Source organism: Larimichthys crocea, chromosome XII, assembly GCF_000972845.2.
Source record: "Larimichthys crocea isolate SSNF chromosome XII, L_crocea_2.0, whole genome shotgun sequence".
Taxonomy (NCBI): domain Eukaryota; kingdom Metazoa; phylum Chordata; class Actinopteri; family Sciaenidae; genus Larimichthys; species Larimichthys crocea.
The window spans coordinates 19,430,182-19,445,435 of record NC_040022.1 but is presented as its reverse complement, the minus strand read 5'-3'; the positions used below and the strand labels follow the sequence as shown (position 1 = coordinate 19,445,435).

Sequence of the window (15,254 nt, the reverse complement as noted above, 5' to 3'; positions counted from 1 at the left end):
TAACTTGACATTTGATGACATATTTGTTGTACTCATTGCTAGTCATGTTAATGGTCTTCCATTGACAGATTTCCATTAGATTTGGTACAGACACTGTTGTCCCCTTTAACATTAATTACAATAACTTGCAATAGGATTTTTCATCTACCGACATCATCAAGTTAAAAATTCATTCTGTCCAAGCGACAACGCACAAGTGATAAACTGCAGTTCCTCAAACGTCCACTTGAGGCTGGCTACAGAACGAGTCAGTCTCCATAAGCCCCTATATTAAACATGTTTACAGCCTGGTACAAAAAACAGTTTTGGTCTCTGTAGCTAATTTCCCTGTTCATGACAACTGTACTGAGGGTGAATTTTTATTTAACTCACGTGTCCAAATTATATTCAGGCTTAAAGTTATGCATAATTAACAGTGAGGACACTTTGATTGACAGATCAATTGACAGCTTGTTTGGGCACCAACGTGTCACGTCTTTGCTGATTTTTAGATCAGCCGAGAGGCAGCAGAGGCAGTTTAAAAGATTCTGTCCAGATTTAGTTTTGTGACCAAATACTTGCAAAACAAATGACATTCCCATCAGCCTCAGCTGTACATTGTCTTTAGTGCTCATTAGCAAATGTTAGAACGACAAACTATGACGGTGAACAAAGTTAGACCTGCTAAACATCAATGTACGTGTTTTGTCTTTGTTGTGTTGAACATGTTATCATGTTGCCATTAGCATTCAGCTCAAAGCACTACTGTGCTTAAGTAGCCTCGGAGTCTACACTGTCTACAACAAAGAGCCAACATAAATGGCCACTTGAATTTCTTGCTACCTCTTGGACAGTGAATCATGCATTAGTATTCATCACTAGGAACTCTACCTAATAAAATCATCATGAAGATCTATCTTGTTTGTTTATTATTGTTCGATAGGTTGCGTCACTCCTGTGTTATGTCTGTTGCATCTGATCTGTTTATGTCTGTCTGTGTCTTCACAAAGGACGCTCTGGTGCCATGTCTGCATCAGTAATGAGAACCTCTGGTGTAACACCTGTGCCGAGCTGTCAAAGACCAAACAACACCTACTGTGCTGCTGTGAGGCTGAGGTTTCGTGTGTGTAGGCGTGTGATCCACTGTGATTATACCCTCACAGTCACAGCAGCTGGCAGGCCATTTTTAATGCTTTTCCCTGAAACACTTTACACAGACCCCCCGTGGGCCCTTTTACTGAACACTATACAACTATAAACATTAATTATCATTCTACGGCATTGAGGGCTCACTGTGAATCAAACACAACTCATTGGGCAGTTTACATCACAACACGTGCAAAGCCTCAAGACTGTCTTACTCTCTTTCTTACTAATAAACCAAACACACAGACACTCAGAGACACGGCACCTTTTTTCTAGTCTGAACTCTGAGACATGTTGGTAAAATGGCACCCATACATTGAGGTGTGATGGGTGTTAAAGGGTGTTAAACCGCTGAGTGCTCAGTACTGTTCTTGTGAGAGAATGCTTCACGTACGCATTGCATTGCAATTCAACAAGCCAGACTGGCACCCATGTAACTGCACGTTACGCAACATTTCACACCTGTAAATGCATGTCTGGCGTGCCAATGATTGTTCTGTGAGGGTGTTGCTCAAATTCACTGCTCGTTGACCACTAGAAAATGATGCCTTAATGACTCCTTGTGAGAGAACTGGCATGTCATCTAGAGTGCTACTAAACCCACTTTCCTGCTCCAAATCCCCAATCAGATTAGAGTGGATGCTGTAAACGACTCTGATGGTGAGCGTTTCATTTTCCACGTGTCCGTCCTGATTCAGCCATCACACTGTTTCTCTCATCCAATTTGTTTTTCGTCTGTGATTCCAATGTCCCCCAACAGCCCTCCCCCCTGTTTCCTGTTACATAATAGTTTGTAATTCATATTCAAACAAATGCAGCCGTAAAAATGTCCCTTCAGTATTAAACAGTGGATATCCGGTATTACCAAGAATCCTGGGATTGTACTTTAAAAGGATCTTTGAAATAGCTTCCAAAATAAATATGTCCACTATTTTTATTTGTTTTCCCATCTGACTGTATAACTGATCATCATTTTTAACAGCAGAAACTCTATTTTCAGCTGTAGCTGCTGTCTGTGAGAACTTTGTTAGGTGTAATTTTTGTAATCCTTAAGACAGTGGCGTGTACACATTGCTTTACTGCAAGGGCTGAAACCTTTTTGGTAAAAGGTTGGGAACAACTGCTTAAAGCAGCTATAATCATTAATTTTATAATAACATTGTATCAAATGACAATTTGACAATGTAGAAAGGGGTCACTGCTAAGTACTAGAACTATCACCTGAATCTGCAGGTACCCTCAGCTTTACATAGGCCCAGTTTTAAAGCAACTTTCATTTCCTTGTTTAGCTGTCTAGCTCATCACTTTATTATTCTGGTTCACTCTTGCTGTTCTCATAATGCTGTTTTCGGCCACAGCAGGCAGCTGTTTCAAAAAGCTTTAAAATCCAAAGTACACCAACTCTCCTGCAAACAGCAGACAGACACAGATAGTGGGAAAACAGTGGAATATTTAAACTAATGACACAAGAGATGGTAGAGACCAAAAACAGAGCTGAAATAGAGTCAGTATTTAACTTACCTTCATCAGGTGGCCAGAAACATGACTCCAAATGAATGATAATGTTGTTTTGGGTGCTGGGTGTTTAAATAAGTAACTGCTAATAAGTTGGGGCACCGGTTAGCTCATTAGGTAGAGTGTGAGCTCCATGTACAGAGGCTCACTCCTCGCCGCAGTGGCCCAGGGCTCAAATCCAACCTGTGGCCATTTACTGCATGTCCTCCCCCCTCTCTCTCTCCCCATCTTCCAGTCACACTCCAGCTACTACTATACGATAATTTTTTTAAAAGCATGAAAATCTGCTCATAAGAAACTGCTCACAAGTCTGCTATATTACATTAAAAGATGATTGTACTTCAATGTAGCATTCACAACTTATTTCTGCTGCCCACAAGTAGCCAAAAGATTTACTGGAAGTGAAATTTCTCTAGATGGTGGCTACAGGAGCCAAAACTTAGCAACTTTACATTGTAGTGAAGATCCCAAAGTTTTTAAATATATCATTTATACATGTGTATAAAATGATGTATGAGAGTAGTTCAATTTGATGGAGTGACGTAGACATAAACCATGGCATGAAATAATCTTGTTTTTGTATATTTTATTTTGTGAAAACAAAAAAGCTTAAATGAAAAGCCAGATGATAGGAATTATGATGCTATCAGTCAATGTGGAATAAATCTTTTTAAGGTGAAATGGAAGGGGAAACTGGATATTTAAAGATTAGGGCAAAAATAAAAGTTAAGCAACAATTCTACATGCTAAAACACGTAGTGCATGTGAAACGTATGTAGCTACAGAAAAAAACATTTGTGACAAAAACACTGTAAAAACCATCATCATTAGAAGGTTTATTCTTAACTCAACATATGTTGAGCATTTCAGCAGACAAACATTGAGTCTCCCAGCAGAGCGACTTCAGCCTATAGAAAGAATGCATGTGTTGTGCGCACGTTGCGATCCCCTGTTCTCTTTTTACAGATTGCCTGAGTCGTTATGTTACATAAGAAAAGCACACCTCCGTGGTAAAAACACTGTGGAATACTGGTGACTTTCCATGGGTCGTAAAACGGCCGGGTTAACTAGGCAGCAGATTGATCTTGTGGAACCAAACACAGATGTGCACTGCAAGCTGATCCTCGGGGCAAACTGGTTTATTGCTTTTCATATTTATATTAAATATTTTGTCACGGCGGTTTGTCACTGCATGCTAATTAATAAAAAAGACAAATGAAAAGGACAGCGGAGAAGAACTGAGGAAGTGTGACTAATGGCCTTCATCCCCTCGGAGACCAGAATAATGTTTTTTTGCACACTTTACAATGGGCACTCTTGTGTTCAACTCCAGTGGTGATATATTTGCTATTTCCCCTCTCTGTTCAGCACAGAAGGTCTAAGACGTCTGAGCCTCGAAGCATCACTATGTCTGTGGTTAGGTCTGAAATGACTCTTGTTCACTCATGCTTCCTGTTTAGAATCACTAATCTGTCTATAGTCCGCAGTTTCAGGTACTTCACCACCACCACTACGGCTAACATTTTGTCACACAGCTACATACAACGTAATGCATTGTGTGACTGATAGCAGAAAGTAATGTTCATGCCATGGGCACAACTTTTTGAATTCCATTCGAAAAATGATAGACAGTGCACTATATAGTAAATATCCCCGTGTTGGGATGTTTGCATGTGGGGTTTATGTGAGTCTGGTACAAAGAAAGGAAGAGCAACCACACTATGTCTCCATTCCTAGCCAGCCTGCCAGCCTATCCTCCTGTGCCAGACTCTCTGTCTCCTGTCCAGCTGTGGAGAGAAGAGAGGAGTACCAATGTGTGCTCAGGTCCTCTAAAGAACCAGGTTGCCTTGAAGTTAAACCTGGTTTTGCAAATGTTGTCTTCACATTCATGCACCCTCACTCACTGAGCTTAAATTTCACCCCGTACCAAAGTCATAAACTGAGTTTACAGTTAATCACATAGCGATTTAATAGTGAAACTATCGGTTACAGAGGAAGTCGACAGCACAGCAGGTGACAGCCAGTAGACACATAAAGAGATGCTGTCCAGTCAAAACAACCTGCAGAGACATACCACCTGCTGAGACACAATGAAGGAATTCTCCACAGGAAAAAACAAATCCGATTGTGGATTTTTCCACTGATACTGTGTGATTTTCACATTTTTGTCGCGTTCAGCACACCTCACCAGAAAGAAGACACACGTGGACCTGTACACACCACACAGCCCCTGGCTATTTCCCTCCCTACCACACTCCTCGTCCCCTCCCACTCTCTGACAGTTAACTGTATAAATATCCTACTCGCGGCATTACTGGGATTCAGACACTGACCTGCACTGACCAGGGATACTCGAGTGGGACGAGAACAGCTAAAGAAAGAAAGAAAATATATAAATCAAGTGGAGACACTGTCTGCTGAATAGAAGATAAACAGTTGCATCCCTGCAAATTTAAACCAGAACTGACTCCCCCTCCAGAATGTGGCTCCAGGTGTTGTACTTGTGCCTGTCCTGTTTAACTCTCTGCCAAAGCCAGGCTCAACTCCGAGCCTCCCTCAACCGCTCCAATGACCAAGCTGGACGCTGCCACTACACCTTCACCGTGGCCAGTCCAGTGGAGTCTAGCTGCTCTGGAAGCAGCATGAAACCAGAGATGGATGGAGTCCTGTCCCGACTCACTCTGCTGGAGGCTTTGGTCAGCCGTCTCATAGCAGGAGTGGATGGAGATGTTGGCACCAGGGCTGGGGAAAACGGTGAAGAGGGTCTCCAGAAAGCTTACTCCCAGGTCACAGGGGAAAGAAATCAGCTGCAGCAGGACAAAGAGCATCTAAACAAGCAGGTCCAGGAGCTGCAGAGGAGGCTGGACGAGCTGAGTGAGGAGGCAGAGAGCCTGAGGCAGAAGCCCTGCCAGCAGACACACACTTCACAGCACGAAAACAGACCTGCCAGTGGTATGTACATCAGTGAGTAAAAAAGAAAACACACAAATCAAAACCTTAACTCATCTAATTACAAGACAAGCCACACAGAGCACATTTATCTTAACCACTAGAAATGTGTTGTGGTTTTCAACAACTTCTCTATTGATAAAGCTGTTAGGCAACTAAAGATATGTTTCTGTAATTTTTGCTACGCATCTGTGTTGATGCTTTTTGTTGTTGTTGTTGCTTCTTCATAAATGTCTCAGTGGTTGAGTTAAGCTATGAAGAGTCTCCTGGGACGACAGGTCAGGTTGCAGTTAACTGTCCCAGGATGAGTAAGAGGTTTGGAATTTACAACACAGACTCTTCTTTTATGGTTTTGTCACTCATGCATGTCTGTTTATGTGCGTGTGATCATTTTCCAGTAGCACGGTTATAGGTTGAACCTGCTGTTTTCAGACTTTAATGTTGTCCGTGTGTTGGGACTGATTATACTTTAACTATAATACTACTAGTATGTACATGAATTGTCATTTCTGGCCATGTTCTACACCCAAATTCCTTCCCAGTGTGTGTGAAATATTTTGCTTTCTTCTCTCTGTAAGACCCTGCATATGATTCTGGGAATGCTTCGTACCAGGAGATGAAGGCTGAGGTTACAGAGGTTCCAGCGTCTCAACTCATTCCCGAAGTAAATCACAACTTCACAGGTAAGGTTTGTTTTTTACTGATGTCGATGTAGCTCCAAAAGTCACGCCAGTGGTAGGGTATTAATTCAAATTAAAGTCTTGAGAAGCATTGTAAATATATATATACCATTAAGGTTAAGTCTCTTTTCCTTCCAGGCTGTGGAGAGCTGCAGTCAGTGGGAGATCCTGTGTTGCACAGAAAGGCTGACAGCATCACAGGGAAGTATGGAGTGTGGTTGCAGGATCCCGAGCCTCTGGGCACTCTTTACACCAACAAGACTGTGTGGCGTATCGACACGGTGGGTAAAGATGTCCGTCAGCTTTTTGCATATGACGACATGGAACAGTTCTCCAAAGGATTCCCTATGAAGGTCCTGGTCCTGCCAGAGTCTGTGGAGAGCACTGGGGCAGCCGTGTACCGTGGCTCCCTCTACTACCAGCGCAGGCGCAGTCGTACCCTGATCCGTTATGACCTGGCCTCTGAGACTCTGGCATCACGCCTGGACCTGCCTCACGCTGGCTTCCATGGCCAGCATCCTTACTCCTGGGGCGGGTACACTGACATCGACCTGGCAGTGGATGAACAGGGTCTGTGGGCTATCTATAGCACAAGCAAGGCAAAGGGTGCAATAGTGATCTCCCAGCTGGACCCCGAGAGCCTGGAGGTGAAGAAGAGCTGGGAGACTAACATCAGGAAGAACACAGTGGCCAATGCTTTCATGGTATGCGGACGTCTGTACACGGTGGCCAGCTACACTGCGCCCGACACCACCATCAACTTTGTGTACGACACAGCCACCAACGCAGGGCGGGCTGTTGCTGTGCCCTTCAAGAACAAGTACCGTTACAACAGCATGGTGGACTACAACCACGCCCAGAGGAAGCTGTACGCTTGGGATAACTTCCACATGGTCACCTATGACGTCAGGCTGGGCAGGGCCAGCCATGGCAGCAGCTAAAGTGTACACAGACAGAGAGAAAGTGCTGCTTACAGGACTGTGCAGGCGAATGTGATAAAACATGTAATCATTTTCATTGTACTGAGGGCGTCTATGTGTTTTTGCATCATTAAAATCTATTTTTTCTATTACCGCTGTAAATAAGATCTGAAATATATTCATAAAGCAGATTAATGTAGCTATGATAGAACCCCTGATGGGCTCAATGATCATTACAAATAGTAATCATGGTTTAAAATTATGACATATTTTTGTTATCTGTCAATAATGTTATTTAAGTTCTCAATAAAACATTTATTAAATGACACACCTGCTTGTTTGCCTCATAATTTGGTGACAATTAAATTATTTTAATAATACAGACCTTGTGCTACCTGTTCCTGGATAATAAGAACATGGAGTGTGTGTAGGTATTGTGGATAATGTACTCAGGCACACTGTATGGAGGGACACAGATATTCTGGTATTTGTTTAAGTTTACCAAGTGTCTATTCACTGTGCAACCCTGAGTTATAAACACATATTATATCTATTAAATATGTATGAAATGTTGCTTTGTGTGCACGGAAAGGTTCAGTAGAAATTAGGTTTATTATATTATTAGATATTGTTTCTATTGGTTACATGAAGGCACCAAATATAGCATCTGTATCCAACAATATCTGCTAAAAATATGAGAGACATTGAACGGGGGCTGGTTGTGGCCTATCACATACCTTACGCGACCAAACATATCATTGACTTTGAGTCGAAATGTTTGCACCAAATATGACGAAACTACCTACATACATATTTAAAATCACTCACAGGAGGCGACATTAAACAAAATATGTGCTCCTCCCATTATTACTCCAGATGATCATTAAATTCAGTACGCAGTAGTTTTAGTTCACCAGTTTTGGGTGAAGTCAGACTGAAGATTGAGCACTGACAGAGAGAAGACATATCTGTGCTGCTGCTGAGACAGGTCCACAATAAAGTTCATTTTCTCCTGAAAAACATAATTTAGTGTCAATAAGTTCCGTACATATGTGGCTTGTGAAAATTAGTCCAATAATTACTTCAGTGTCATAATCTGTGCTTATGTTCACTCCTCCCAATAGAGTCAAAAGACTGAGTTGTGTACATCCTTGTACACAAGTCCAAATGTTGACAAAGGCGTCCACATTCTTGCTAAGCACTGCCCTCTGTGGACAACTGCTTGCATCTGCATTGTGCATACACATTTTTTTTCTGCTTCAATCATGCTAAAGAACTTGTCCGCTCTCTGGTTTATCAATTTAAAGGCAAAACCACAAACCATGTGTTTTCATAGTTTAGTTTGGAATTTGCACTGGTATGTTAGAGACGGTGGATGGCAGCGGACTGTAAGAGGAGATGGCATGTATTATAATGACAATCAGGAGACTCGGCAGCAGCAGCTGATGGAAAAACTTGGGTGAGTGTGAGTTGACTTGGGCCCACCAGTGTTCAAACAGACTGTTTCAGGTCACTATAAAACTACACACACTCTTCAAAGACAGCATGCCACCACATACAGAGCTCTCACTTTATAAGGAAGCAGACAGTTTTCACACATAAGGTTTCATACTCGGCACCAAACGAACACACTGTCTCAGTAAGATGCAAAACTACATCTGTACACACAGTTTATTTGAATTGGCTTTTTATTAATTTTTTTTTAAAAAAAGGCTTTGATTAAATTCAGCTTTGGTTTTTGGAATTGTAAGATTAAAGGTCCAGTGTGTAGGAGTGAGTACTAAGTGAATACTGCTCGCCTCACCCACTCTTTCCAAGCATGAAGGAAAAACTACAGTGGTTGCAAAACAGTGTTTGATTTGTCCGTTCTGGGCTACTGTAGAAACATGGAGGTTTAAAATGGGGGACTCCGTCCATCAACAAAAACAACTATTCTTTTTCTTTGTTTCACATGATTATATTCTGATGAAAACACACTTATGAACTTACTTATTTTCCATTTCTGCCACCCCTTAAACTTACACACTGCACCTTTAAGTCCATGCATCATCAACACCTTTGCGTAAACAAGCTTTCCTTCATTCTTTGAATTAAAGATACACATAAAACAGACAAATTCTATTCATACTGGAGTAAATTTGATATAATCCAATAAATAATAAAGTTCACTTTTTATAACAGCAGGGAATTTCTGAATTACACACACTCATGCTACACATTTTCCCCACGCACACACACACTTCCACCAAACCTAGTGTTTCCAATCTGCCATCCAGAGTCCACCGTAAGCCCTGTTGAGTCTCTCTCTCAGTCGCATGAGCAGTATGTCCTGCAGGCAGTCCCAGGTCACCCACAACCTTTCCACAAGACTATATTGGCAGTAACCCATAGCCAAGCCAAAGCCCACATCAGTCACATAGTGTCGGGCAAGCAACAGCCGGGACAGGCTCACCAGGGTGGCCCAACCCACCACCAGGACCCGCATAGAGGCTGTGTCCACCTGCTGGGCTAGGAGGAACCGGGCACACATGGCAGCCCGTGTGGCGTGGCCCGAGGGGAAGGAGTAGCGTTCCACGAAGAAGGTAGAGAGAATGTCAGAGCGGTTCTGGACAGGCATGCGACGTCTGACCAGAGTCTTCACAACTCTGACCAAGAGCAGGTCCAACAGCAGAGCTGTGTGGAGGAAAGAGACACAACGCTTTATATTACAGCCTGAAAATGTAATAATAATCCATCCTTTGGCTGTCACTCTGCAACTCAGTTTCTTCTCGGCTCTATCTAGAACTCCATGTATCCCTTTCTATTGAGACCTCCTTTGTAAATTGCTTAGAATTAGTAACTTATGGCTTTATTAATAGTTCCTAAATCACTTATACGTGATTTATAGATCAGTTACAAGCCATTAATAAGAAGGTTTTTTTGTGGAAATCACCTTGGCTTGTGTCTATACTTTGGATTTGGCACTAATGCAGTTAGAAATGTTGGTAATCCATTAAAGAATGCTTAGGAGTTTATCACTTTATATTAAGCCACCAAATCTGCAGTCATAAATGTTGATAAGGCGTCAGTAATGAAGTCTTTTCCAACCTGGCAACCCCAAAGTTATGCTTATTAATGGATCATAATTAACCAATAATACCATTGGTTAGAAACATTTTTTTTTAAGTTTTATTAGAAACTATTTAAGTAATCATGGAATTCTTTATATTCTTTTATACTCAATATATGTGTTGTCTAAAAAGTTCTCTACTGTGAACAGAAATGAGACCTTTGACCTCATTATTTTCTCACCCCTCTGTCACATGTAAAAAAGGGTTACACTAACCCCAGTTTTTCCAAAACACAGTGGCACCTTATAGCCTCTGATGTTCCAAAAATAGTTCTGGTATTTCAGCACAGAACAATACAGTGTAACAGCACAGGACTTCAATCTCAAAGCTGTCAGTCAACAGATTTAAACTACGGCATGCAAATAGGCATCAGTCACGTCGCGTGCGTGTCTCTCAGTGGTCACAGATGCCATCATCTGGGCTCAAAGGAGAAAACTTTCCATGGTTGCGCTGTTGCTGTTTCTCTCTCCCGGTCACGGGGACGCACAAGCAGCCTGCTGCTCTTCGGGTGGACTGGTGTGGCTTTTGGACTTGTTATGTTGTGCTATTTCAATATCCATTAACATTACGCAGCTGAACAAAGACACTCTCATGTATGGACAGCCAACGGCTTCACTGTGGAGTTGGCACAAATCGTGCGTAATAACGCACCGGCTTTACCCACAGCTGTGGTGATAAATATAAAAGTGTCTAAACAAAGGACACCTACATTATAGCAGGTTGATATATTAGACTTTAATGAGTGTTTTGTATTAAAGACTGATGGGTTCAGGAAAGTTGGCTCACAAATAAAGATGTGTTTCTATGAAAGTTTTCCAAACTGGTGTGCCAAGAACAATTTCTTATTGTCTAAATGTGCATATTAAATAAATTATCAGAATGGTCTGTTGATCATGGATGGCAGGTTTAAGAGGCTGGATAAGCATGACATAAATTCATAATTTGATCGCAGGAATCCGATCAATACTGACACCTATAATCCTACTGGAATCATCCTTGATAACCCTTCAAACCAATCGACATTCGCTCACCTAGGGCCAGATTGAGCATGATCTCCTGCTCCGCCACGTTCTCCCCCCGGAGCAGAGTGTACACGGTGCCGACGAGCCACGGGATGACATGCCCGGAGAACTCCACTAAGCGCACCAGGGGCCGTATGCTGCCCCATGGAGACTCCTCACAGGCGCACACTCCGAGCCGCTTAGACAGCCACAAATCTATCGCCAACAAAAACCGGAGAGTTATGGTGAACATGGGCTGACTCAGACTGACGGAGAAGTTTTCAGTTTGCGCCCCAGAGGAGAAATAAGAACAGCTGGAGGAGCCCCGACGGCGGACATGGTACTCAGATGACGCCCGGTTTCCACACACAACTCCACGGCAACTATTCCGTCTGAACGTTCCTGAGGACATTTTTGGTTTGACGTAGAGTCCGGAGTGATCTATCCGCCCTTCTTTATCCACCACCTGTGGCCAGTAAATAATTTAATCCTGCTGCGCTCAGACGCAAAACATCCTGCAAACTGGAGAGTCCTGATCCAGAGGTTAAAATGTCACCAGTTCAGAACTGGACTGCTCTGGTCACGTGGCTACATTTTCCTTCCCATTAACTTGTAATTAAACTAACAATGAGTTTGAAATTTACGGTAACTAAGGAAAGAAATAAATGCTGTTTTAAACTGCATTAAAATACATGACCACACTCAAGTGGTGGCTGTACCTGAACAAAAATTAAATAAAAATATTTAAAATTAATCTTTGATTGGAAATACAGGCCGTACGCGTGCGTAAACGAGCCGTTTGGAAACCTTGCGACATCTGGGTCAATCAAAACGCGACGTGAACATTTTATGAGCCAGAACACATGAGTTCATTTACATAAAAAGCCCCCCTGTAAAGTGCAGCCTGTTCAGAGTGAAGTTTCCGCCTCCTCTTGTCTTACTCCATCCGAGCTGCAGCTTCACACACACGGAACAGCTCCGCGCTCACGCTCAATATGCCCGGACTGCTGCTCGGAGATACATTCCCCGATTTCGAGGCAGAGACCACCACTGGCACAATTAAATTCCACGAGTTTCTGGGTGACTCGTAAGTAGCTTTATTAAATATGGTTTTGGTTATGGAGTCGTTGTCGTACCGTTAATTCACTTCACTTCACAGAGTGCGTCCAGTTCCTGCTTTTTAACTTCTGCTTTTGACCCCTGACAGGGCTGTAGAAGTGATCTACAATTAAAACATATAACAGAGGGCTTGTAGACTTTATGGTTTATATTTCATTTTAAAAAACATCAATACTGTGGTGGACAAATGAGTCTGCTATTAGATGCTGTCATGAAGTTATTGATCAGATAGTGAGATTTGAATTAAAATGCATCAGTGAGATGATGAGACAGATGTCAAAACCTAAAATCCCTCCAACAAGATGATGCTATTTGGTATGGCTGACCTGATTTTTAAAAAAATATCCCTCCTGTCATCATTTTTGAACATTTAAGTCTTACAGGGGTCACATCCTGCCAGTTTGGGGTCACATATCAATTCAGCTTCATCCTATTGTGCAACAAACCACAACGTTAACATGTGAGGTGTGAACGTATGACGAAAAGGAAACTGACTCAGATTGCATCTCTTCTTTACAAAAGGCACTAACCACATCACACCTGACGCAGCCTTACAAATCTCGCTTTTCATTCCAGATGGGGAATCTTGTTCTCCCATCCCAGAGACTACACCCCAGTGTGCACCACAGAGCTGGGCCGAGCCGCAAGACTGAGCGGTGAGTTCAGAAAACGCGGGGTCAAAATGATCGCCCTGTCCATCGACCACCTGGAGGATCATTACGGCTGGACCGAGGTGTGATAGCTGCAGCATCTGTTTTCTGACACCTAGAAATTTGAAATAAATGACATCATGCCTTCCTGTGAGCTGCAAGTTTCAGACGCTTACTGTAAAGTCAATGTCACACCCTTCAGTGGTTTTTAAAGGCATGAGATATTACAATTTGGCAAGATTAATAATGACAAAAACACAGTTTTAGTGGAAAATTGGATAAGATGGTACGGTCTAATGTTCAGTTTTACCTCTGCTGTTCCCTTTTCTATTATAAACATCACTTAATATCTGTTTCTATAATCCATATATGATGATGTACTCCATCAGAATAGCACCGATTTGGTGAGAAGTAACTAATGGTTTGTGTCTCTGTACTAACCAGGACATCCTGGCATATAACTGTGAGGAGTCTCCTTGCTACTCGCTGCCCTTTCCCATCATAGCAGATAGTAAACGGGAGCTGGCAGTGGCCCTGGGCATGTTGGACCCTGATGAGAAGGACAAAAATGGCATGCCGCTCACCGCCCGCTGTGTGAGTGTTCACAATCAAAATCCTTTTTTATAGAGATATACTACAACATATGTATACATACATAACACACACACACACACACACAACAACACACACACACACACATAGATATATATTTATATATCTAGATATATATAATATATTGTTACTACACACACATATATATTACATATACACACACACACAACACCACAACACACATATATAATAGATATAGTTTGTAGATATTGTATATATTTTATCTTTAGTTTTATTTCTTAGATTTTGAGTCATATTTTATTTATTCTATATTTTATTTTATTTTATATATATGTTTACATCTTTACGTTTGGACAGAGAGAAACGGAATTTCAATTCTGTGTATGTCTTGTACATTTGCAGTTTTGACAATAAAAACTTGAAAACTTGATATATATATATTCATTCAAGTGTTCAAATTTAATGTCTGATCTATTCTTATGTGTAAGGAGAGTAAATATGAACCATCTATTCTGTCTGTTTGTGTGTAGGTGTTTATCATCGGCCCTGACAAAAAGCTGAAACTGTCATTCCTCTACCCGGCCACCACGGGACGTAACTTTGATGAGATCCTGCGAGTGGTGGACTCACTCCAGATGACAGCAGATAGACGAGTGGCCACACCGGCTGACTGGAAGGTGAGTCACACGTTTAAAGGAGACAACCACTCAGCAGCTGACTACAGAGATAGTAGGTGTAAATAAAATAACCTTGTTTCTTTTCTGCTGTCTGTCGTGCTCCAGCCTGGAGACTGTGTGATGGTCCCTCCCAACCTGTCTGAGGAGGAGGCTGCCTCTTTGTTCCCAGAGGGCGTCTACACCAAAGAGCTGCCCTCTGGCAAGAAGTACCTGCGCTACACACCGCAGCCATGAGCGCAGACAGACAGAGACCTCACTGATGTTCAACACTCTCTGTAGACGGCACAGATTGTATCTTCAACCGGCAGTTCTCAGTCACAGACCATAAGGAAGCTTGAGTACTGCTTGTTCTGTCCCTGCCAGGTAGATAAACAAGTTAGCAGCTAAACCAGTTGTGAATCAGTGCTTGATAAAATGTATGGAATGAAAAGTCTTAAAGAATATGTATTGTACCATATATACAGAGCTCCAACAATGCAACCTGCAATGTTCAGGATGCTTTTCTTAAGATTTTGGAACATATTTTTCTAATATTTGATGATATAACAAATATATACAGGCAGAAGAGATTTTGTAATAGCGACACTTAGAATATTTTAAATCATATGTATATTGTTTACCCACATGCCGCTTTGTCTTTGAAACCAATGAAAGGGGAAGTGGTTGATTGTGCCATTTACACAAAGGACTAAATTCAGTCTTGTGGATTTACTGGATCTATACTCTAATGTTTGAGTGCATGATGAAAGAATTTCACCTCTGTGGGACAATAAAAAACATTAAGGTTGCGTATTTCCCCCCCCAGAATTATTAAACTAAATAAATGTTTAGCAAACGATGAACTATAGCAATGAATCTGCTTTGTCAGGACACCACGGTTAGCTCTGTTTGAAGGCGACTGTTAACTCAGCTGTGCAGGATTTGGTGTGTCCCCC

The 15,254-nt window shown here is 41.9% G+C and overlaps 3 protein-coding genes across 3 annotated transcripts; 2 read left to right on the top strand and 1 right to left on the bottom strand.

Annotated features, from left to right (window-relative positions):
* The first annotated feature begins 4,866 nt into the window (after positions 1 to 4,866).
* LOC104927431 (myocilin) lies at positions 4,867 to 7,424 on the top strand. Its single transcript, XM_010741510.3, has 3 exons — positions 4,867 to 5,592; positions 6,168 to 6,272; positions 6,408 to 7,424. Exons 1-3 carry the CDS (start codon positions 5,121 to 5,123, stop codon positions 7,208 to 7,210), a joined length of 1,380 nt encoding a protein of 459 aa, XP_010739812.3. The 5' UTR covers positions 4,867 to 5,120; the 3' UTR covers positions 7,211 to 7,424.
* Positions 7,425 to 8,390: 966 nt separating this feature from the next.
* Positions 8,391 to 14,551, bottom strand: LOC104927432 (phospholipid phosphatase 6). The gene is made up of 3 exons (XM_010741511.3): positions 14,392 to 14,551; positions 11,331 to 11,516; positions 8,391 to 9,862 (listed from the first exon to the last, which is right to left on the bottom strand). The coding sequence occupies exons 1-3, from the start codon at positions 14,549 to 14,551 to the stop codon at positions 9,441 to 9,443; spliced, it is 768 nt and encodes a 255-aa protein (XP_010739813.2). The 3' UTR covers positions 8,391 to 9,440.
* Positions 12,218 to 15,161, top strand: LOC104927416 (peroxiredoxin-6). The gene is made up of 5 exons (XM_027285669.1): positions 12,218 to 12,387; positions 12,996 to 13,152; positions 13,514 to 13,663; positions 14,173 to 14,319; positions 14,425 to 15,161. The coding sequence occupies exons 1-5, from the start codon at positions 12,296 to 12,298 to the stop codon at positions 14,551 to 14,553; spliced, it is 675 nt and encodes a 224-aa protein (XP_027141470.1). The 5' UTR covers positions 12,218 to 12,295; the 3' UTR covers positions 14,554 to 15,161.
* The last annotated feature ends 93 nt before the right edge of the window (positions 15,162 to 15,254 follow it).

Coding starts and splice junctions, on each gene's coding strand:
- LOC104927431 (XM_010741510.3), top strand. CDS start 5,121: ATGTGGCTCCAGGTGTTGTACTTGTGCCTGTCCTGTTTAACTCTCTGC. Junction 5,593..6,167: donor CGAAAACAGACCTGCCAGTG/GTATGTACATCA, acceptor TCTCTCTGTAAG/ACCCTGCATATGATTCTGGG. Junction 6,273..6,407: donor AGTAAATCACAACTTCACAG/GTAAGGTTTGTT, acceptor TTTTCCTTCCAG/GCTGTGGAGAGCTGCAGTCA.
- LOC104927416 (XM_027285669.1), top strand. CDS start 12,296: ATGCCCGGACTGCTGCTCGGAGATACATTCCCCGATTTCGAGGCAGAG. Junction 12,388..12,995: donor CACGAGTTTCTGGGTGACTC/GTAAGTAGCTTT, acceptor TTTTCATTCCAG/ATGGGGAATCTTGTTCTCCC. Junction 13,153..13,513: donor ATCATTACGGCTGGACCGAG/GTGTGATAGCTG, acceptor TGTACTAACCAG/GACATCCTGGCATATAACTG.
- LOC104927432 (XM_010741511.3), bottom strand. CDS start 14,551: ATGGCTGCGGTGTGTAGCGCAGGTACTTCTTGCCAGAGGGCAGCTCTT. Junction 11,517..14,391: donor GACAGCAGAAAAGAAACAAG/GTTATTTTATTT, acceptor TGTTGGCGATAG/ATTTGTGGCTGTCTAAGCGG. Junction 9,863..11,330: donor CATGCTCAATCTGGCCCTAG/GTGAGCGAATGT, acceptor TCCTCCACACAG/CTCTGCTGTTGGACCTGCTC.